Source organism: Myotis yumanensis, unplaced genomic scaffold (assembly GCF_028538775.1).
Source record: "Myotis yumanensis isolate MYYU_CA2020_CCGP unplaced genomic scaffold, mMyoYum1.0.hap1 SCAF_12, whole genome shotgun sequence".
NCBI classification, from domain to species: Eukaryota; Metazoa; Chordata; class Mammalia; order Chiroptera; family Vespertilionidae; genus Myotis; species Myotis yumanensis.
This window is the reverse complement of record NW_027223763.1, coordinates 4,878,676-4,901,546: the sequence shown is the minus strand read 5'-3', so window position 1 is coordinate 4,901,546 and position 22,871 is coordinate 4,878,676. Positions and strand designations below refer to the sequence as shown.

At 58.4% G+C, this 22,871-nt stretch overlaps 1 protein-coding gene and 1 pseudogene across 1 annotated transcript; both read right to left on the bottom strand.

The window, feature by feature from the left end:
- Positions 1-615: 615 nt before the first annotated feature.
- LOC139020976 (thrombospondin-4 pseudogene) lies at positions 616-2,963 on the bottom strand (annotated as a pseudogene).
- Positions 2,964-16,854: 13,891 nt separating this feature from the next.
- Positions 16,855-18,414, bottom strand: IER5L (immediate early response 5 like). The gene has a single exon (XM_070430021.1). It carries the CDS (start codon positions 18,226-18,228, stop codon positions 17,029-17,031), a length of 1,200 nt encoding a protein of 399 aa, XP_070286122.1. The 5' UTR covers positions 18,229-18,414; the 3' UTR covers positions 16,855-17,028.
- Positions 18,415-22,871: the final 4,457 nt, after the last annotated feature.

The window sequence follows — 22,871 nt, the reverse complement described above, 5'->3', positions numbered from 1 at the left end:
CAGGGCTGCAGGGGGGGAGCCTGCCGAGGAGCTGGGATGGGGCATGGGGGGGGAGCGGCGCCGCCTGCCCAGCCGGCTTGGCCTGTGCTGCTGCCTCATCCTCGGAGGGGCGTGGGCCTGGAGCTCACCATTTGGGCAGAGAGGCCCCAGGAACAAGGGGACCGCCAGCCGTGCTCCTGCCTGGCGCTCCGGGGCCCGGGTCACTCCGTGCTCACGGGGTGAGAGTGAAGAGGCCTCCCCTTTTTCAAGGAGAAAACCCGCAGGAAGCAGCTGGGGTGGGAGGTGGCGAAGGTGAGCGCTTGGTGCGCCAACACTTACACCAGCGGGGAAGCCAACGACAACTACCCACGTGCCACCCACAGGACTTTGGGGGACACGGTGGGAAAGGTGAGACTCCTGCCGTCAAGAGCCTTCGGGGAGCCATGTGCACAGCTTGTAGGAAGGGGAGGATCCCGCGCCTCCCTCCCTCCCTCCTCCCCAGCCTCTCTCTTTTTTTTTTATCTTTAATTTCTTTATTGGTTAAGGTATTACAAATGTGTCCTCTTCTTTATTGCTACGTTCATGTAAAAAGTTTGATATCTTTGGAAAGCCACAGTGTAAATAAAGTTGTAGGAAGTTAAAAAAAATGGCTTTAGTGTCTAGAAAAGCAGTTATGAATTGCTCCTTGGGTTTACTTATCCAGGCGATGGAAATTCTGGGTTTGGAACTCTTGGAAGTCCTCTGGGATGGTGTCATTGCAGCGATACCTAAGGTTGGACCAAATGATGTTTTCTTGGGAGCAGAAGACGCTGAGCTGGCCTCCTCACATGGTGGTGTCTGTGGTGACTCCAGAGTCAGCCACCAACTCGGAGCCTTCACAGAATCGCACCCTGACGTAGCCCACCTGGGGCCTGTGCTGCAGGAACCAGCGGGAGGACACCTTGTCCTTCCAGCCCACGTTCCTGGAGTCCTTCCACAGCAGCCTGACCTGGTCGCGGGTGTCCCCAGTGTGCTACAGGGAATTTCGGAGATGCTTCCCTGGACCTGTCTGGACCTTAAGCTGAATGCCAGGTTCTGCAACAGCCCGGAACAGGATGGCCTGCCAGTATGTCTGCTCTGTCTGCTTCCACATGATCGCGTGGAAGCTGGAGCTGTCCTGGTAACCAAAGATGAAGCCGGCATAGTCATCATCCGTCTGGGTATTTACGTGGAAGGTCCCTTCGAAGTCAACTCCATTAAGAGCCGTGTATCCGACTGCCAGCCCAGGGTCGCTGTTCATGGTCTGCACAGTCTTCATGTCCTGGTTCAGGACCACCCAGTTGGGCTCGATCTGGGCGTCCCCTTCAGGGTCCAGGACCACGGTCTGGTAGGCCCTGACGTCGGTCAGGGTGGCCTCAGCATTCTCCGGGCAGACGTCGATCCGATCGATGACCGTGTCCTGGTCAAAGTCTGTCTCACAGAGGTCTCCCACGCCGTCACTCTTGCTGTCCTCCTGGCCCGGGTTGGGGACCAGCCGCAGTTGTCCGGTCCAGGGGGCACCAGGTCTGGAATGCTGTCATTGTCATCCTCATCATCACACTCGTCCCAATTCCATCCTTATCAGTGTCCAGCTGCGAACTGTTAATGACGGCGGGGCAGTTGTCTGCGCTGTCCTGGTGCCCGTCTCCGTCGCTGTCCTGATTGGTGTCACAGGAGTCCCCACCCAGATCGTTGTCCACATCAGACCGGTTGGGGTCGCTGACATCAGGACAACTGCCTCAGGCATCCCCCACGCCATCGCCGTCCCCGTCCTGTTGGTCATGATTGGGAACTTGCTGGCAATTGTCAGAATGTTTTATTCCATCTCCATCCATGTCATCAGCGCAGGTGTCCCCTTTCCATCCCCATCGGTGTCTTTCTGGTCATCATTTAGGACGTCCCGGCAGTTGTCACAGGCATCCCCAACGATACCTTGGTCGCTGTTCCTTTGGTCCACGTTGTGAGTCAGGACACAGTTATCCTGCTCATTCAGGACCCCGTCGCCATCGGCATCCTCATCACAAGCATCGCCAGTGCCGTCTCCGTCTGCATCTTCTTGGCCGTAGTTTGGCACGGACTTGCAGTTGTCCTTGCAGTTCCTTGCAGAGCATGGCAGTTCTTCGTCTGGGTAACTGTCAATGTCCACATCCTTCCCACAGAAGTAGCCATCGCCAGCCCATCCGACACGCACGTCACATCCCCCCGCCTCTCCTCGATGCACTGCATTCACACTGCCAGGGTTCAGTTCTGGGTTTCTGCAGTTTCGCTCCGGTTTGCATCCAGTCTGGTCACCAGTGTACCCGGGTTTACAAGGCCCACGGCGATAGGATCCCAAAGTGTCAATGCGTATAGAGGTGAGAACACACGCTCCATTTCGACACTCATCGATATCAGTGCAGACCTGTTTATTAGACTTAGCAAAGCTGATCCCCGCACCCTGCACCATGGACCCTGTGAAGCCCCCGGGGCAGGTGTCACATCTGAAGCTGGGAGCTAAGTTCACGCAGCGCACACCCGGGTAGCAGGGATGGTATTTGCACTCATCAATGTCAGGGCAGCGCCTCGCACCTCCCTCCCTCCCTCCCTCCTCCCCAGTGGCGCTCCCCCCTCCTCCCTCGCCTCTGGGGAGGACAAGGAATAAGGTTATGTGTGCCTAGCTCCTGAGAAGCCTTCTCAAACTCTGAAAGAATCACAGGATAACTCCCTGTGCACTAAAAGGCATCTGCTCAGCCTCAGTCTTGAAGAATGTCTTGGCTTAGTAGTCCTTTTCCAGAGAGCAGGTTGCCTAACTTAGTGAAGAAGTTGCACCATGTCTATGTTTTCCATCCCATTCCTCTGACCTCATCCTCTTCGATTTCTCCTCCGCAAAGCCAATTGAACAGTTGTATCTCAGACTCAGGCTCAAAAACCTCTCGGATGAATTGTCACACCTGTATCCTACTCTCACCTCACCCTGGCATAACCATGTTACATGTTTATCTACATTAAAAGATGGTGAGAACATCAAGAGAGCATATTGGGAGAGCTATGGGCATATTGACTACTTATTATCTCATCCTAATCTCTAATTTATTATTGCAGTTCTTCCAGAGCAGTCCCAATAAGAACCCAGAGGCTTGAAATAGTGTACAAGTTGGGGAATTATGATGTGTTCCAACCATAAAGTGAAAGAAAGGATGGAAGGAGATGAGGTTGGAGAAAGGGGTCCCAGGCTGTCCTCACATGGAAGTCATTACAAAGCCTCTCTTTCCCACACTCCATCTTCACTCTCTCCCTTTCACCAGGTCATCTATTTGCTTTAAAATAACCCCTCCATTGGAAATTGAAAACAATTCAGGCCTTCGTCAGGATTTTCACCTTTATCCTGAGAACAATAGGAAACCAGTTGGCAGACTTAATTAAATGAGTGGTCAGAGCAGGTTTTCTTTTTTAAGTTTATTCTCGTTGCTGCATTGAGAATGGTCTGAGAAGGAATGGACAAGAAAGATTTGGACAGAGCAGCCAGGTGGTGATAGGTAAGAGAGGTCATGGTGAACTGAAGTGGTGGTAGCAATAACATAGAAGGAGTATTGGACAGGTGTGGAAAGTATTTCCAAGGCAGGATTGATAGGTCTTGCTGATGGGTTGAATGATCTTTTACCCTCTCTGCATCCACCCCCTTGGGCATTTAACTTTGAAGTGTCCTCTGCCTCTGTCTCTGGACTTGACCACGTGCCTGGCTTTGGGTAATAGAATGAAGCAGAAGTGCAAGTATGGTGCTTCTAAGTCTACCACTCGAGAGGCCTTGCTCTTTCTTGTGCTTCTGTCATCTCCATGAGGACAGTCCTGAGGTAGCTACTGGCATGGAACAGATACGTGGCAGAGACTAGAAGTGCCCAGTCAGCCCAGTTGAGACTCGTCTAGATCAGTGGTCAGCAAACTCACTAGTCAACAGAGCCAGATATCACCAGTACAACGATTGAAATTTCTTTTGAGAGCCAAATTTTTTAAACTTAAACTATATAGGCAGGTACATTGTTATTAACTTAATTAGGGTACTCCTAAGGCTTAGGAAGAGCCACACTCAAGGGGCCAAAGAGCCGCATATGGCTCGCGAGCTGCAGTTTGCTGACCATGGGGCTAGGGCGTTGGCCCAGGTAAGAGGGTGAAGCCCTGGGCTGGGAAGAGGGAGATCCAGGCAGGGTTTGGTGCTGAGGAGTCTCAATGACCCTGGGGACACCTCTGTGCCTGGAAGCCGCCCCCCCCCCCCCCCCAAGGGGCAGGCCTGGGAGGAATGCTGTGCTCAGCTGTGGTGCTGAGTTTGCGGAGTTTCTTGGGTGGATGTTTGGGCCTGGCGGATGGTGGGGCTGGCCCAAACCCTGGGCTGGGGAAGTCTGCGCTGCAGGGACTCCTAGGACCCCTGAGCCCTGCCAGCGCTCCAGCCCCAGGCTCCCTCCCTCCCCCTAGGTCTCTGGTCTCTGGTCTATTCCTCAGACTCCCTGGCCACCAAGCAGTTAAGGTCTGACCCTCTTCCCAGAATCCTTTCCCCAGTGGGAACCCCTTCACTTCTCTGCCAGTCCTCACCCGGCCCTCGGTCAGGGTGGGCGTCCTGGAAGTGCCCACACGCTGCCCACCTCTCTCAGCACTCAGCACACCCTGGCTGGGGGTGGGGTGGGGTGGGGTTGGAGGCTCTGTGTGTGTGTGACATCGGCAGCTCCGGGAGCTTTGGGGGCGGGGGTGTTGGAAGGGACCCATCCAGTGGGAACATGGGGTGGTGGGGCCGTTTGCTTGGTAGACACAGCTTCTCTTTACTTGAGGTTTCTGGCGGGGCTGAGGCCGGTCCCGTATGATCAGCACCGGAGCAGACTCAAGCAGGACTTTTCCTGATGAAACACTGGAAATACCCTCGTGTCCAACTGTTGGAATTGTTCGAGGCCGGATGGGGCCGTCACTGGACGGCGCGCCTACCTGTTGGTTTCTCTGCAAAGGTGCTTCAGGTGTTGGAGGCAGAGGGAACAGCTACGAGGTTAATACAACCTCTAGTGAGCTGTCTCTGTCCATCTACAGAGACCAGAGGCTGTGTTGCCAGGTAGTGATGTGACGTCTCTCGGTGGGAGGTGAGGGTTTGGGGAAATCCTTGTTGCTTTTCCTTGCTCCCAAAAGATGGCTGTACACTGAGTGGCCAGATGATGATGACCACCCATCAGCACCTCACGGACACTTCCCAAAATACTGAATGTTGAAAACTTCCTAAGCAAATGCTCTCACAGTTTTATTATTATCATCATTTGCATAACTAATGCACTCCATTGTACTGATGGGGTGGTCATAATCATCTGGCCACTCAGTGCAGATGTGTAAACATTACGAAACACAAAAGGAAGAGGAAATGATTGTGGGTACGTTTTAACTTTGCTTTTTTGTTTTTCATATTTGATTTTTAAATCTATGTCCACATTTTGTAATAAGAGAAGAAGTGGATTTAAAACATTTCCCCTATGGAGTCTGGTGTACCTCCAGCTGAGACAGGAGGGGGCGGGGGGACACTTGCTCAGATACATCAAGCTAAGGACTGGACCGGCAAGCGAGTTCTCACCGGGGGGTCTGCCTCAGAGCCTCCCTGAGAGGGAGGCGGGGGCCCTGAGTGAAGCGCTAAACGTGTCTCACCTCATCCTCATGGGCTGGCTATGTCCCCATTTCACAGAGGAGGAAACTGAGGCTCAGGTGGGTCAAGTCACTGCTGGACAGAGGAGGTGGTGCGTACGTTTCCTGCTGAAGCTCACACTCCTACAGCCTCTCCCTTGGGCCGACCTAGAGCCTCAGCGTGGCTTCCACTGTGTTATGTTGTCCCCCTCAGTGGCCGGAGTCCACCTCTCCGGGACTGTCCCAGACCCGGCCCCATGTCAGGCACCTCCTCCCTGAGCCTGGCTTCTTCCCAGGAGGCCGGTCCTGTCCCCACAAAGACGAAGAGGTGGGTAGCAGTGAGGACAACTTTGGCTGATAGCCACGTGTTAGCCTGCAAGACATGCTGTACGTGTGCCCTCGGGAGTCCCCACGTGGGCTGAGAAAGTGGCACCCCTTTCCCATTGCAGGGCGACTGCCAGGGGCTCCTGCTGCCCCGTAGAGTCAGGTGGGCTGGGTTTGTCTGACGCGGGGCCTGTGTGGCTCTGCAGGGCGAAGTGCTTCCGGCCGGGCAAGGGGAGACTTCTTTGCAGTAGCAGAAATCGCTCACAGCCGTGAGCTCCTGGGTCTCCCCCAGGCCCAGCCCATTCAGTGGACAGGAGCCATCAGGCCCTAAATCCAGGCCCCAAATCCAGGCCCCCTGCCATTCCTCAAGTCCAATCTGAGAGCAGGTCCTTCGGATCTCCCTCAGGTTATAACCCAAATCTGGTCACTTCCTTTGCTGCACCGCGGCCACCTTGGCCTCAGCCACTGTCAGCTCTCATGGGATCATTGCACAGTCTCCTCTCGGGTCTCCCAACTCCACTCTACCCTCTGTGCTCAGGTTCCACACTGAGCCGCCCAGTATAGGCGTCCCCCCATATTCCTCAAGCAGCTTCTCACTGCCAAGAGAAGACTCCACTGTGATCTGTCCCCTCTGACCCCTTCCACTCTCCCCCAGCCCCCTGCACTCCAGACATACTGCTCGCTTCCTGGCCCTCTAAGATGCCAAGCTCATTGCTGCCCCAGGGCCTTTGCACCTGCTGTTTTCTCTGCTTGGACTGCCTGGGCCCCAAGGTGAGCCTGGTTGTTTAGGGCTCAGCTCAGATGTCACACCACCTCCGGGGGGCCTTCCCTGCTTTCTCTGAGTTGCTGCTGAGGGAGTCTCTGCCACACCAGCCTTCACGACGCTTATCATGATCTGAAGGTTTATTATCTGATTGTTGACTTGGCCGTCATCTCCTCTCTCAGTAGAATGTAAGCTTGGCGAGGGCAGGAGGCAGGTCTGTGTGGCTACCACTGAATCTCCAGAGCCTGGAGCAATGGCTGCCCCCAGGGTAGGCAGATGCCCCATCACTAAATGTTGAGTGATGAATGAATGAAGTTTCCTGTCCCTGGAGCCCTGGCCAGGGGTAGGGCCTGGGGAAGTGGACCAGGTACCTCCCCATCCCTCAGGCCCCCACCTCATCCTACAGTGGAGGGGTGAACCCTAAGGACCTCAGGCCCCGGAGTGGGAGTAGGTGAGAGGCTCGCCCCTGCTTAGACACAGCCTCTGGTTGGCTGCCTGACAGACCCTGGTGCTGCCAGTGCAGGGCCAACATGCCCGTGACACTGCTGGGCAGGCATCCTGACCCCCCCCCCCCCCCCTGTGCCTGTGCCCATGGAGGGGACAGTGGTCACACAAAGAGGAGGCCAGGCAGGGCCCGGGTCCCAGGGGAAGGGTAGGTGGCAGGAGGGCAGGTGAGTTGAAGCTCCATACACTTGGTGTAAGCTCTACTGTCCCATCAGACCTCACTTACAAAACACAGATTAAAAGGATTATGCCCTGGCCGGTGCGCTCAGTGGTTAGAACGATGGCCAAGGTTCTGAAGGGCCATGGGTTCAATTCCTGGTCAAGGGCATACGCCTGGGTTGCAGATTCGATCCCTGGCCCAGTCAGGGCGTGTGCGGAGGGGCAACCAATCGATACGTCTCATGTCAATGTTTCTCTCTCTCCCCCTTTCCTCCTTTCCACTCTCTCTAAAAATCAATGGGAAAAATATCCTCAGGATACTTTTTAATTAAAAAAAAAGATGATGGATTTCAAGACAACAAAAACATTAAAGCCCATCGCCACAGCAGTGTTAACCCCCAAGCAGGGGCCCTTGAATGCGGGCCCGGGACTGCACGGGTCACACGGTGGCTCTCCTGCTCCCGCAGAGAAAACCGAAGGGGCCCAGGACAGGCAGGAGGCACTGAGAGACAGTGACCAGCCTGACGACATCACGTGAGCCTCGGGGTCCAGTGTGCCCGGAGCCAGAGCACCATGGGCTTCCCAGGTCCAAGCCAGGTGATCCCCTCTTCCCTCAAGCTGAGGCCCGAACAGTGCGCAACACACAGGGGTGAGGGCCAGGCCTGGGCGCCTGGACACCAGCCTCCTTTCTTGGCTGAAAGCATCGGCGACGGGCCGTCCAATCCGAATGCCTGCAGGTCACTTAGAGATCCGACTGCCCGGCCCACCTGGACCCGTTCTGTGCTCAGCCAGGTCTTTTATCTCAGACCTCGGAGCTTTCTCTGAACAAAGGGGAGCTTTCTTCCTTCGCCTTCCCAGCGCGCCCAGGCTGGCTGATGTGGTATCAGAGGAGACCCTCAAGTTTCACCCTGGGCTGGGGGTGTCGGGGTGTGTGTGGAGGAGCCTGGAGGGTGGCTGGCTGGGAACTGGGGAGTGAAAGTGGGAAGGTGTATGGATGTTCAAAAACATCAGGACATGATTGGGGCGGGGGGCGGGGGCGGGGCAAAAAGGGAGGAGTTAGAGACGCAGGGGGTGGGGGTGGGGAAGGGCCTGGTTGAGGGAGGGTAGACAGTCACCAATTGCTTCTCCTTTAAATTTTAGAAAAATGGATTTTAGAGAGACAGGAAGGCAGAGAGAGAGAGAGAAACAATGATTTGTTTCACTTACTCGTTCGTGGGTTGGTTTGTGTATGTGCCCTGACTGGGGATGGAACCCGCAACCTTGGTGACTGGGACAATGTCCTACCCAGACACCTTCTGGGAGAGTAACCTTTTTTAAAAACACAAGTGCCGATTTATGGGAAGAAAAAAATCCAGCAAAGGTTATAGGGCACTTCCTCCACTGCCCCCCCCCCCCCGTCCCCCCTCCCCACCCCCGTCTCCCCCTCCCCACCCCCAACACCGGCTCCAGAGTACAGAGACCTTGATTGGGTCTCTCTGGGAAAAGGTGCATCTTCTTACTTCTTAGGTCAACATTTTTTTTTTAATATATTTTTATTGATTTCAGAGGAAGGAGAGGGAGAGAGAGAAACATCAACCCACTGAGCCACGCGCTGGGCTTAGGCCACCAGTTTTGTTCAGCAGCTGAGGACGAGTTCTCTGGGCAGACCCCACTGGTGACGAGAATGCCGCTCCTGTTCATTGGGCACCTCCTGTGTGCCCGGCGGGCACCCACACGCCTCCTCATTTTATAGACGAGAGACGGGACTGCACGAGGGGACGTGAAGAGCCATCGTCCCCTAGAAAGCGGCAGAGCCCTGTGTGTCCTCGGGTCTGTGTGGCTCTGGAGGCTGAGCCGAGCTCGGGACCAGGAGCCTGGGCCGCGGATGGCTGCCCTGGGCGGGGTGGCCGGCCCCAGGAAGCCCCCTGGTGCTTGGCCTTGTGCCTGCGGCTCCACATTCACTCATCTGTTAACAATGTCCAGGGAGGGATGTCGCCCACGGAGCCTGCATGCGGCCCCAGAGCAGACGCCCATCCTCCCTCTTGGCTGAGGGCCCCTTAGGTGGTGTGTCCATGATCAGTCCACTGGGCAGAGAGACGGAGCCCGGATTGGCCTGGGGACGGGGCCTGCCCAGCAGGACCGGGGGAACTGGTTGGGGCAGCTGTCCCAGGCTGTGGTTCTACTGGTTTGTCCCCTCCCTCAGCCCCCAGCCCCCTCCCCCCACTGAGCAGGCACGGTGTGAAGTTCCTTCCTGGGTCTTGTAACCAGATCGTCTCATCCCCGCCTTCCTGTCTGGCCCTGTCTCCTGCCACTCTCCCCGTGCCCGCAGCCGTGTCACCCTTCTTCCAATGCGTTGGACACACCAGATTTGTTCCTGTGTTAGTCTTTGCATCTGCTGTTCCTTCTGCCTGGGGCACTCTTCCACCGTTGCTTGTCCAGCTGGTGTGGTAGAACTTTCTAGTGCTCACCCGTCTGTGTGTCACCTCTCCTTCCCGGGCCCCCAGGAGCACCGCCCTCCTAGGGCCCTTGCAGTCAGGCAGGTCATGGGCTACTTTGGCCAAGAGCAGTGAGTGTGAGGGGACTCACCTCCCGGGCAGGACTGCCTCGCTCCTGAATTGCTGAGTCACCACGTGGAAGACAGCAGCTAGGAGAGTTGTCTGATGTAGACAGATTTTGCATAAAATCAATCGCTGTTGTTAAATTTCTGAGATTTGGGATTAATTTGTTATCGCAGCATAGTCTATACTATACTGACTAACATAGCTGAGCCATTCAGGTCTCAGCTCAAATATATCACCTTCTCTCTAAGCCTGTTTTAATTTTCCCATAAGATTTATCTAATTACCTATCAGTTCATTTGCTTATTATCTCCCCCACAGAATGTCAGCTCCATGAGGGCAGGGCCCTTGTCTGTCTTGTTCATGGCTGCACCCTTGATGCTTACCTAGTACAGGGCCTGGCATATGTAGGCACTCAATATATATTTGAACTAGAGGCCCAGTGCATGAAATTTGTGCACCGGGGAGGGGGGGTGTCCCTCAGCCTGGCCTGTGCCCTTTCGCAGTCCAGGAGCCCTCGGGGGATGTCCGACTGATGGCCATCAGTCGGACATCCTTAGCACTGCCACAGAGGAGGCAGGAGAGGCTCCCGCCACCGCCACTGCGCTCGCCAGCCACGAGCCCGGCTTCTGGCTGAGCAGCACTCCCCCTGTGGGAGCTCACTGACCACCAGGGGGCAGCTCCTGCGTTGAGCGTCTGCCCCCTGGTGGTCAGTGCACATCATAGAGACTTGTCGTTCTGCTGTTCGGTCGATTTGCATATTAGCCTTTTATTATATAAGATGAATGAATGTATAGTTGCTAAATAAGTAGGTGAAGTAGGAATGTGCTCATAGGCAGATGTGGAGTGGGACACTGCCACCTGCATTTTCCTTGCTGTGATGGACACAAGCCTCTGCTCACAGCAGGCTGGGAACAGTGGTTGCCCTTTGACTTACTGAGTGTCGACACAGGTCTAGGACCTTCCTTCTCTCCTTGCACTTACCCCCTCAGAGAAGGGAATGTGTGCCTGCTGGGAAAGTGACTGGTCCCAGGTCCCCAGGTAAGCCTGTGGCTGCGCCAGGACCTGCCCCTGGGTCCTCAGACTCCCAGTCCAGTGCTCTTTCGGCCGAGTGCGGCCACTTCTCATCAGTTTCAGCTGAAGTTGCCTAAAAAGTTTCTCCAGCACATTTGCCTCTTACAGGCCCGGAGATTTAGGAACAGAGTGAATCATTCTGTGATGACCGACGGGCAGGACCGATGGAGCTGGGACAGGGTCAGAGGTGAGAGTGAAACAGCTCCTTCCAGAGTGTCTGCTCGACAATGTTCCCGAGGCGAGCTTGTCTTACACTTCTTTTAGCAAAGAGAACGCATTCTGCGAGTCAAGGCTTTCCGGTTGAGCATCTGTCCCTCTGGGGTTGAGCCTGCCCCAGACAGGTTGACTGTAGCTGCTTCCCCCCTCACTCCCCCACGCACGCTCTGGAGCGGGCTGTACATGGATTACAGCCCCTGTCACGTCACAATTTTCCTTTGAAAAATATATGTGTTAATTTTCCTTCTAAATAGAAAAGTGATACATGCTCATTGTAGAAAGTTTGGAAAATATAGAAATGCATGAGAGATAAAACAAAGGTTACCTGTGATCCCACAGCCATTTCAACATGTCAAGCTTCTATTGAGCCTTTTATATCTGCACATTGGAATAGACCGTTCCCTGTTCCCCGGATGTCCCAGGCCCCACCGGCTGGGGGTGTAAAGGCGGGCCAACCCCTTGCCTCCCTCACAGCCTTTTCAGGATGTCCGGAGTGCCTGGAGGGCCAGGATGAGCTCCAGCCAAGTTCCTCCACGTTGGCCTGCTTGCAGCTGCCCACTGCCCCTGAGGGTGGCCCCTGTAACTGTCCCTGCCATGGAGCCCGCTGGGAGAACCCGCCCTGCCCCTGGAGCTGCAGCCTCCCTCCCCTGGTGATGCCGGAGTGCAAACCTGGGAGGCACCAGATGGCCCTGAGCCTCATTACCGGCGGGAGCACGGAGAGTGCGCCTTCCAGAACGGTCCCCCAGGCCCCGGCGGGAGCACGGAGAGTGCGCCTTCCAGAACGGTCCCCCAGGCCCCGAAGCCTCATTCCTGGCGGGGAGCACGGAGAGTGTGCCGCCCCAGAGCGGTGCAGGCTGCCCTCAGTCCCCCAGGCCCCGAAACGCCAGGCCTGTGCTTCTCCCCAAGACCCATGCGAAAACGCCTGCTGCAGCGGCCCCTCCGGAGGAGGACTGTTCTGGCCTGTCACCCACTGCCACATTTTTCTGGGAAGATCCTCCCTTCTCTGCCCATGAGCTTCCAGCGGGGGCTACCAGCCACCCTCCAACCCCGGCCGCAGGTTTGGGACAGGACAGTCTTTCCCTGAGATTTTCTGAGTTGAAAATAAGAGGAGAGGCAGCCCCCTTGGGTGGCAAAGCTGCGAGGTGGGAAGCCAGGAGCTGCCTCCAGTGAGCAGTGGGTCTGCAATAGGAGAGTGGGAGGCTCAAGGGCAGTGAGAGGGAGGGAAGGAGAGAAGGCAGGGGGAGGGGGGGGGGCGTTGTGCCTGGATCCAGTTGTACCTGAAGCCAGCTCCATCCCTGCCCACTGCACAGTTTAGAGCCTGGAGCCAAGAAGTCTCACTTTTGTCCGAGCTGATTCCAGCAGGCCTGCTGTCCCTTACCGTGCGAAATACCGGGAAACGGTCAGGCCGCGCCCTGTGGGTGGGACACAGAGACCACTGTCCTGTCTCTCTTTATCCCTGGGTTCTGGACGCAGAGCATGAAGCACTGGGGTGGGGGTGGAGGGTGCTCCTAACCTGCTAGTTCGGGTTCAGCTGGGACTTAGCAACATCACTACTCAGCCAGATCAGGGCCACCTGCTCGCTCTGCGCTGCAGCCTGTTTTACATTCTCCCCCGCTGGACTGTGAACCCCAACAGGAACACTGGCCCCTTCGTAAGTTTTCTCGTTTCTAAAACAAGGCTGCCATAGTGTCTATTTCAGAGTCGAGCTGGGAACCCGAGTGAACCCACACCAGGGGCTTTACTGCTCTTTTATACGCTGTTTGCTTCCCGAGGCGGCCAGCCAGGCGCTCTGCACGGGCCAGGCCCCAGGTGGGTCTGTCACCTGTGCTCAGCGATGGAGGTGCAGCAAGGAGCGCTCCCGGGTGCGTGGAGGGACACCAGGGACACACCGTAGGGGCCTGGGATCTCAGCGCCTGGCACAGTGGCTGCCCTGGGAGCCGGGGCAGCCCCCGCCCCTGGCTGCTGTGGAGGGCAGCCTGCGGCTCTTTCAGGCCTGGGCTGTTATCCGAGCAGCGAGCAGCGGCGCCTGCCTGGGAGCACAGGTAGGAGCCTGGCTGAGTCCTCCACCAGGTTCCAGGGGCGGGACCTGCCGTGTTCTAGGGGCCGTGGGTGTGCTGGGTGCTGGCTACCGGGGGCACCAGGGCTCGCTGGAGCTCTGGCTTCCAGAGCTGTTTTCTGGAAGCCCCCCCCCCCCCCCGCCCCCCGTCATTCCCTGGGCCCTCCAGTCTCTTCCAATCTCCCTACCTCCCCAAGCAGCACCCCAAGTCCTGTGGGGGCTCTTGTGGTCTGACTGGGTCTTTTTTATTGGAGAAGGGCTGTCTGCGAACCCCTGCCCTCTCCCCTTTGGAAGACTGTCAAGGCCCGGCATGTGCCCCCCCCACCCCTCCGCCCTGCCCCCATCCGGTGCTGTGCCGGAGTACAGTCTCTCCGGATATTCCCGCGGGCTAGCTGCGTGCTGTGCTAGGACTGGAGGGAGGGGCGTTGAGTGGAGCGAGGATGCCCCTTAGAGCGTCGGTGTGGGGGCAGTGCGCTCGGCTGGTTGGTCCCGTGTGGCGCGCAGTGCGATGCCAGGGCTGTGCTTGTCTTGTGCGCCATGCCTCCGTGCGAGAGGCAGATGGCGGTGGTTGTGTTTTGGGTCACTGCGGACTGTGCTCGGGGCGGCTGCCCCTGGCTCCTGGGCCCTGGAAAGATCAGGGAAAAGGACACCTCTCCTCTGGGAGCTCCGGAGCGCTCCGCCCCCACCCCTCCGTCACTGCATCCCATGCGCTGGCTCTTGGCGCAGCTGGAGCTCAGAAACCCTGGCAGACGGAGGAGAACCCTGGTCGGGGTCCTGGGTTCCCTACGGATCTGGGGAGAGTGGGGTGGGGGCTCCCAAGCCCCTTAGCTCCCGGGCCCTGCAGTGCCTAGGACGGCGCTCCCAACAAAGGCGGCCGGCCACGTGCCGCCTCCACGAGGCAGGCTTGGGGCGGGGACGCGCGCAGCCCCAGCCACGAGCTCCCGTCGGGGCAGGACCCACGCGCGGCGCGGCGCCCAGGTGCGAGCCTAGCAGCCCCCGCAGTGCCGTCGCCCCCGGCTCGGCCTCGCCCACTCCCTGCCTCGGTTGCTGCAAGGCGGGGAAGCGGCACTAGGGGGAGCTCTGGCAACTGGCGTGGTGGATTGAATCAAAACCAAGCATCCAACAGCGCTGCCTGCAGCCGGGAAAGATGGGGAGTGGGGAGACACACGCCCCCCACCCCGGAAGCTCCCGACCCTTCCCATGGGGTGCCGAGAAACAGCTCGTGTGTGTGTGTGTGTGTGTGTGTGTGTGTGTGTGTGAAGGTAGTGCCTTTCCTTCCTGTAACTCACGCCTCCATAGCCTCCTTCTCCCCCCACCCCCATCGCGGACCTTGGCGGCCCCCCGCGCTCGGAGTGTCCCCAAGAACTTCGCCTAGCGCTACACCGAGACCCAGAGCCGAGGGGACCCCTAGGACTGGCTTGCGTCTGCCTCTCGGAGTCTGGGGTGGGGACTCGCAAGCAGCCTCTCCTCTCTCTGCGGGGCGGGGGGCGTGAGTGGTGCTGGGGGGGGGGGCCCTGGTGCGGGAAAGGGGAGCGCAGGGGCGAGGCAGCGAGCGCGAGAGCATTGGGGAGACAGCGCGCCACAGAGACCGAGAGAGACACAGCGAACACAGCAAGCAGCCACTTTGGTTTTTTCCCTTCCTTCTTTTTTCCCCCCAGTCTTTCTCTGCTACCCCCCGTTTGCAAAGCTGGAACCACCCCGCGCGCCCCCGGGCCCGAGCCGCGGCTCCAGATGTGAGTTTGGTTCCAGCGGGGAGAAGGCGAGCTTGCTCCTCGGGGCCTTGGCACATTCTCCCACTCTGAGGTCATTCCGTAGGTGGTCAGAGGGGAGAGCGCGCCCGGAGCCTTCCTGCTCCATCCACTGGGGAGGGAGAGAGGCGGGCGGAGCGAGGGGAGAGGGAGAGGGGAGGGGCGCGAGGAGGGAGGGAGCCGCCGCCGGCACACCACCAAGTGGCACGGAGCAGTGATAACAAACTCAACTTAAAAAAAAAAAAAGGAAAGAAAGAAAAGAAAACGAAAAAACTTCCCCAAGTTGCAGCCTAGACGTGCGACTTGCGACGTGCGAGCGGAGGCACGGAGCTGGAGGGGGCGTGGCCCGGAGCCCCCTCCCCCACCCCCACCCCGGCCTCCCCGGCTCCGCTTCCCGGCTGCAGAGAGAGCTCAGACTTGAGGCCAACCAGGCCCTGGGTCCCTGACGGGGCAGGAAGTGTGCTGCAGGCTGGCTGGGCTTCCCGCAGGAGACCCGGGACGGCCGGGTTGTTTTTTTCTTTTGAGGGGGGCAGTCTCTTTTGGGGAGGAGGCCCCCTACCCCGAGGCCCGCAGCACTGGCTTCATCCCCAACAACCAGCCTCCCCCCCCTCCCTCCTGCTCCCACTCCTGGCCCTGCGGTGTCGGCAGATCCCTGCCCGTCTAAAGCCAGGAGAGCTGGGAGGGGTCTCTCCCCCCTCCCGCAATGCTCCCCACCTCCGGGCCGACCTGAAAACAAGGCACCGCCATCCTCTATAATCGACTTTTTATTAAGGTTATAAATTTAAACAATCTGAACAGTTTTACCCGGTGATGTACAATTTCAGTATGCACGAAAATACAGGGGGCGGAGGGAGAAGGGCCGAGACAGGAAGGGTTGGCAACTGGTTTTGGAGTTCACATGTGGCTGATGGCAGAGAACCCGAGGGGCTGCAGACGCCCACCTTTTTACAACAAGAGGCTTTAAATTAAACAAAATCTATCGAGCTGAAGACACAGGACGGGGTTACCACAGGCTCGAACAATGCTGGTTTCATGAAATGCAACCGAAGGCTGAACCGGGACCGTGCAACTTAGAAGCGCACACACAAACACCACATCTGAGCAGGAACTTGGTGAAGTCTCCGACGCAGGCGGCGGCCCCGGCCCCTCCCTCCCTCCCTCCCTCCGGGCCGCCGGGGATCCAGGTGAAGGAATCGACTTCCTTTTTTGTTTGGTGAGGACCGCAGTGCTGGGCATGATGGGAAATGTAGTCCGAGGTGCCCGCCCCCCACCCCGTCCCCAAACAGTGTCCGAGAGTGTCGGGGTGTCCGGCGCCACCCCTGAGTCCAGGAGACGAGTGGAGGAGGGGAAGAGAACGGAGCCAGAGGGGCGGGGAGGAGGGGTTCAAGACACCCGCCGGGAAAAAAAGAAAAAAAAAAGTTGAAGTGTTTTCATTTCTGCCTTCTCATTTTGCGAACTTTGGAGGCCGCCCCCAGAGAGGAAATGTGACCCAAACGTCCCTTTCGGAGATAGTTTGCCTTTGTTTTTGCTGAGGATTTCACAAGACCCGTTCCTCGCCCCGTGGAGGGACTAGGGAGACCCAGCGCCGGGCTTCCTGGGTCTGACAACCGATTGGGATCAGCGTCCCGGGCCCAGCGCCCTCCTGCGCGGCGCCCCCGGCGCGCCCGGTCTCGCCCCCGGCTGCCCCGCACCTCCTCCGGGCAACAGCCCTCCCTCACGTGGCTGGCTCCTCGCTAAACACCACTGCAATCTCTACAATAAAAAGAAAGAAAGAAAAAAACAGGAGGAGAAACACAAAGCATACTTAAATAGGCGCTTTTTCTCTCTGTAAAAATAAAGTCCAAGATCTTAAGGTTTCTTTTTTTTTATTTTACAATTTATAAAACATTCGCCGCCTTCCCCTGCTTGTCCCCACGCTCAGCCCCGAGTGGCCGGGCACCCGTTCCTTCCCTCCTCTCGCCCCCTTGGCCGAGTCTTTGTCTGGCCCCAGCCCCGCGGGACCCCGGGTCCCCGTGCCCTCGGGGGTCCCTAGAAGGCGACAATGGCTCGAGTCCAGGCGCCGAGGCTGGCGAGCGCCTGCTTGGCGCACAGCTGCCCGTTGAGCGGTGGCGGCTGCTCCGAGGAGTCCGGCTGTCGGCTCACCAGCCCCGAGAAGCCTGAGCCAAAGATGGAGATCAAGTTTGAGATGTTGGACGCGTCCGGGGACGAGTCCGGGCAAAAGTCCTCGAAGCGGGCGCGCTTGCAGGGGGCGAACAGGGCGCCCCCGGGGGGCTCGGCTCCCAGGTCGCCCGCGTCCTCGTCGTCCTCCTCCTCCTGGCCAGGGTAATACTTGCGCTTGCAGCCGGCGGCGGAAGCCAGGCCGGGTCCCGGGGCGCCGTGGCCGCAGCAGGGGCAGTGGGCGGAGGCGCAGCAGTCCTGGTGCAAGTAGCCGTTCTCCACCGTGGTCACCACGTGAGTGTCCAGGTCCAGCACGGTGGTCTGGCTGCTGCAGTGCACGCCGAAGTCCGAGGGGGCCGGGTACGCGCTCCGGTAGAAGCCAGGGGAGGAGGCGGGGGCCGGGGAGGCGGGAGGGGAGGCGGCAGCAGCAGCCTGAGGGGCGGCCCCTGGGGGCGCGGAGCAGGCGGCTGAGGCGCGAGGGTCCCGCGGGCAGAGCGCGGCGGGCGCGGGCGGAGGCAGAGGCGCAGGACTCGGCTGCAGCGGCTCCAAGGGCTGCCCGCGGTGGGGCGCGCCGTGCGGCGGCTGGAGCGCGGCGCAACCGGGCAGCTCCGAGAGCGCCCCCGCGCCGCCCGCGGGCACCCCGGCCGCCGCCGCCGCGCAGCCCCTGGGCGCCGGGTGCTGGTGCTGGTGCAGCTGCTGCTGGAGGTGCAGCTGGTGGAGCTGGTGAAGCTGGTGCAGCTGGTGCCGGGCGGCCGGCTCGCGCGTCTCCGCGTCCCCGCCGCCACCAAGTTGGAGCGGGCCGAAGTCGGCCGCGCTGGCCAGCATGCCCGGCGCCGCGTACGGGAGGTGCTGGTGCTGGTGGTGAGGCGGCTGCTGCTGTTGCTGCTGCTGCTGCTGGCGCCGGTAGAGCTCGGCGTAGCGCTCGCTCAGGTAGAGCTGGCGCGCGTTGCGGAGCACGTAGGATACCAGGAGGTTCTTGTGCAGCTTGATGCCGCCGCGCTGGGTCCGGGAGCTGTGGATCTTGCGCAGGGAGATGCTGATCAGGCTCTGGGCGTCCAGGGCGCACTCCATGCTCCCGCGGAGACGGCTGCGGCGGAGCAGCCGCGGCCGCTGCTGCTCCTAATGCGGCTGCTGTTTCGGCCTCCAGCCGGCCGCCGGGGCGCACTGGGCAGGGGAAACGGAGCCCGGATCAGCGGGTCGGCTGCGCTCCGAGAGGAGCTGCCACCATGCGCTGCGCGCCAACCGCAGGACCGTGCTCCCCAGACGGCGCCAAAGCAATGAGCCTCGGCCGGCCCGGCCCCAGCTATTTAGCCGGGCGTCCGGATTCCGCCCCATACCCGATAAGCCAATCGGAGTGCCCAGAGCCTCCCGAGTGACAGGCGCTGCCCGCCCCGGGGCCACTGGGCTGGCCAATCAGACCAAGGCGGTTCCTTTGTGCTATTCAAATACCGAACAGACCCCGGGCTTCTAACGCCGCTGCTGCCTCGAATGTTCTCCTGGGGCCGCGGCGCTGCGCGGGACGCGGAGGCGCTGGGGCCGCTGCCTGCAACGTGGGCCCCCTCTCAGCAGCCACGTGGGAGCCGCGGCCGCCCTCGGCACAGCCTCTCGGAGCCGGGGTGAGCTCACGAGCGTGCCGCGGCGACGCCCCCTCCCCCACCCGCAAGGCCGGTCCTCACCTGCGGCAGGTGCGCATGGCTCCCCGCTCCGGGCCAAACCGCACTTATTTTCTCACCCTGTCAACCCCGGGTGACCCGCGAGCGCCAAGGCCTTTGCAGGAGCCTAGGGGGGCCGCCGGCTTGACCTTGGGGGGCCCTCGCGGGAGGAAGGTTTGGAGGTACCCAACCATCTCAAATGTTGGGCCTGACTCCTCGACTTTTTTTGGCCGAGGAGCCGCAGGGAATGAATCCTCGGGGAAGGGCCGTTTCCCCATCTGCCTGACGGGAAAAACACAACCTCGTGAATTTGGTCTCCTCTGAGTCATGCCCGCTGAGTGGCTGGGCCTTGCCACCTGCTGAGGCCCAGAGCCGTGTGAGAGTGAGAGTGAGGCTGAGAGCCCTAAGCTGGTGCTGTCCCCTTTCCTTCCTCACTAATCATGACCATCGGGCCCTTATTGTGTTCCTGGGATGGGGCAGGCCCTGGCCAGGAACGCCCGCCGCCCTCACGGTGGCTGCCTGCAGAGCAGGACCCAGTCTCCGGGGGTGGGTCGGCTGGGCAGGGGCAGAGCGGGGTCTGGCCAGGACTGGGAGCTCCAGGCAGGAGGCCTGGACCGAGGGCCGCAGCTTGACAACTTGGCTTTTGTTGACATTTTCCCTTCTTGTCCTGAACCATTCCTGGGCCCCCTCCTCCCAGCTGGGGACTGAGACATCGGACAGGGGGACAGGATTATGATCTCTGGGGCGCTCTAGACTGGGGGGCCTGGAAGGCCGGGGGTTGCTGCTCTGAGAGGGGGGTCCAAGGTGCCTGGGGTGGGGTCTCCTTGGATGGTCAGGAGGTTTGCTGGAGGAGGGGTCCTTGAGTTGGCCCTTTAAAGGAGAAAGGGCCTCCCATAGACCGAGAGCAGGGGGGCCCGAGCCAGCTTCCTGCTGCTTCACCCTCTCCTCGGGGTTTCTTCCGCGTCCCCTCTTTCCTGGGGCTCTTGTCCTCAGCACCAGCTTGGTCCCTCGGCGCGAGAGAAGAGGCCCAGCCAGCCCATCCTGCCGTGTCTGGGTCTCTCTTCAGTCTTCTTTTCAAATCCTCACCCAAGAATATGTTTTTATTGATTTTTTTTTAGAGAGAGAGAGAGGAAGGGAGGGAGAGAAACATTGATCGATTGCCTCCTATACCTGCCCTGACTGGGGATTGAACCCGCAACCTAGGTATGTGCCCTGACCGGGACTCTAATCCGAGACCTTTTTTTGGTGCACGGGAGGATGCTCCAACCTCCTGAGCCACCTGGCCAGAGCTCCCTTCGGAATTCTCCAGATTTATTTCCTCGAACAATTCTGCATCATCTACTCAGTGCCAGGAACAAGGGTTAATCAAAGTTAGGGAGCATGTGCTCCATTTTTCAGATGAGGACCCGGGCGCTGACAGATGAGGGAATTGCCCACATCTCACAGCTCCAGGCCCCGTGCTGTGTCCTTCCCATGCTGCCATGGACCAGCTCGAACTGGCCCGAGCCCCTGTGACCAGCAGCGCCCCTGCCCTACCTCCACCCAGAGAAGCCAGATGGACTTTTTTCCAGGATTGCTATTTTAAGGGGACTACAGAAAAAGGGCATCTTAATTCCATTCTGTTGGTGATCTGGTGACAGGGACACAGGCCTGGAACTTGTAGGAATAAAAATATACTTACTTCCCTAGAGCCTGTGTTAAAGACACACAAAGGCTTCATGTGTTTGTTTTTGAAGTTCACTTTTTAAAAATATATATATTTTTATTGATTTCAGAGGGGAATGGAGAGGGAGAGATAGAAACATCAATGATGAGAGGGAATCATTGATCAGCTGCCTCCTGCACGCCTCCTACTGGGGATCCAGCCCGCAACCTGGGCATGTGCCCTTGGCCGAAATTAAACCCGGGACCCTTCAGTCCACAGGCTAATGCTCTATCCACTGAGCCAAACCCGCTAGGGCTGAAGTTCACTTTTGAGACATCACTGGCACGTGGAGGGAAGCAGGAGGTCTTAGCTGGCTTTCCAGCTGTGAGGACTCTGTATACAACAGGCAGGTCTGGGATCCATGGTGTCTGGCTCATTACAAGAGCCCATGAATGTATTATTATTATTATTATTATTTAAATATTTTTATTGAGCCCTGGTCGGTATGCTCAGTGGGTAGTGCATCAGCCTGTGGACTGAAGGGTCCCGGGTTCGATTCCGGTCAAGGACATGTACCTTGGTTGCGGGCACATCCCCAGTAGGGGGTGTGCAGGAGGCAGCTGACTGATGTTTCTCTCTCATCAATGTTTCTAACTCTCTCTCCCTCTCCCTTCCTCTCTGTAAAAAATCAATTAAAAATATATTTAAATATTTTTATTGATTTCAGAGGGGAATGGAGAGGGAGAGATAGAAACGTCAATGATGAGAGAGAATCATTGATTCACTGCCTACTGCACGCCCCCAACTGGGGATGTGCCCACAACCTGGGCATGTGCCCTGACCGGGAATCGAACCGTGACCTCCTGGTTCATAGGTCGACACTCAATCATGACAATCTTGAACGTATTATCAGTGCTGACTGTGGTCTTCATTCTGTCCTTGCCCAGACTTATTGCGGGGCAAACTTAGAGCTTATGTGTCTTGCTCAAGGTGACACAGCCAAGAAGGGGAGGAGACAGGGTTTGAACTCTAGGTTCCTCAAATCAGCCACTTGTTTCTGCCGTCGGTGAATCCGAGTTCAGTTCTCAGGGCTCAGCTCATGGTGAACATGACCTTGATTTGATTGACGCCCCACTACTTTCCTGCCAGCTGCTCTGAGACCAGGGCCTGCAGGAAGGAGTCCAGAAGAAGCCACTATCTGTCCCAGCCTCCGCTCATCATTCACAGCCATCCTTAGGGCTACACCTTGTACCCCTGGGGACCTGGCTGGGGAATCAGGCCAGGGATGGACGTGGATTCTCTAGCCGTGGGCTGGGGGCAGGGGAGGCAGGCCCTGGCTCCCTGGGTAGCTCCTCTGCCCCTTCCCAGGCCACCAGCTTCGCTTCTGTCCCCAGGTGAGTTTGAGCTCTGCGAAGGCTCCTCCCCTCCCTGGGGTCAGCTGACACTGGGTCACCCGTGGGCAGGGCCCCATTCTCTGGGCCTTCTTTCTGGGGCCCTTGCTTGTTTGTCTCCCCTCCTTCTCAAGAATCAAGAGGTGGCCCAGTGGGGAGGGCCGAGCAGTTGTCTAGCTTAAGAAAACCCCTTGGTCTCCTTTGGGGGTGGTCTGGAGGGGGAGTCGCCGCAGCTGTTGTAAGAAACACTTGCTGAAGGAGGCCGCGGAACAGCTGAGCCCATGGCGCCCCTGGGAGCGGTGAGGCTGGGGGCACACAGTAGGAATTCACAAGTGTTTGCAGAATGGGTGGGTCGCACGCGAGCCTCTGATTGAATGCACAGTGGCTCAGAGCAGGATGCCACCGCCAGGGTGCATGTGTGTGGCTGAGGTCCGTGTGCACCTGTGTGGGGAGGAGGGGGAGCAGGTCTGAGTGAGACACGGCTTCTTGGGGTGAAGGGCTGGCCGTATTGTCTGGGCACCTGAGAAAGGCTGGGCGCTCACCTTTCCCCTGGAGCTGGGAGAGTACCTCTGGACTGAGTCAGAGCTCCCCGGGGGAAGTTAATTCCTGCCTAAGTATTGATGAGTGTCTGTTGGGACAAACCCCAGGTGGTGTCAGCAGAGCCGTTAACTCTTCGAAAATGACACATATGCCTTGTGGGCACCTTTTGGGCACCTCGCTTGGAGGAGGGAGTCTTGGCTAGGAAGGTTCCTTGGGCTCTCAGGGATTGGTTTGGGGAAGAGAAGGCAGCGGCAAAAAGCTTAACTAAGGGTGCTGTGCCAGGGGGAGGAGATTGGGGGACAGATTTGGAATTCACGTTTGCATTTGTTTGGTCATTTGCCCAAGAGATGTTTCCAGAACCTTACTCTGGAATCCCTGCAGACGGGAGAAGAAGCAGGACATGATCCTGCCCTCAGGAGGACACATTCAGAGGGAGGCAGACCAACAGACCAGATGACACAGTGATAAGTCTGTGACAGGAAGGAG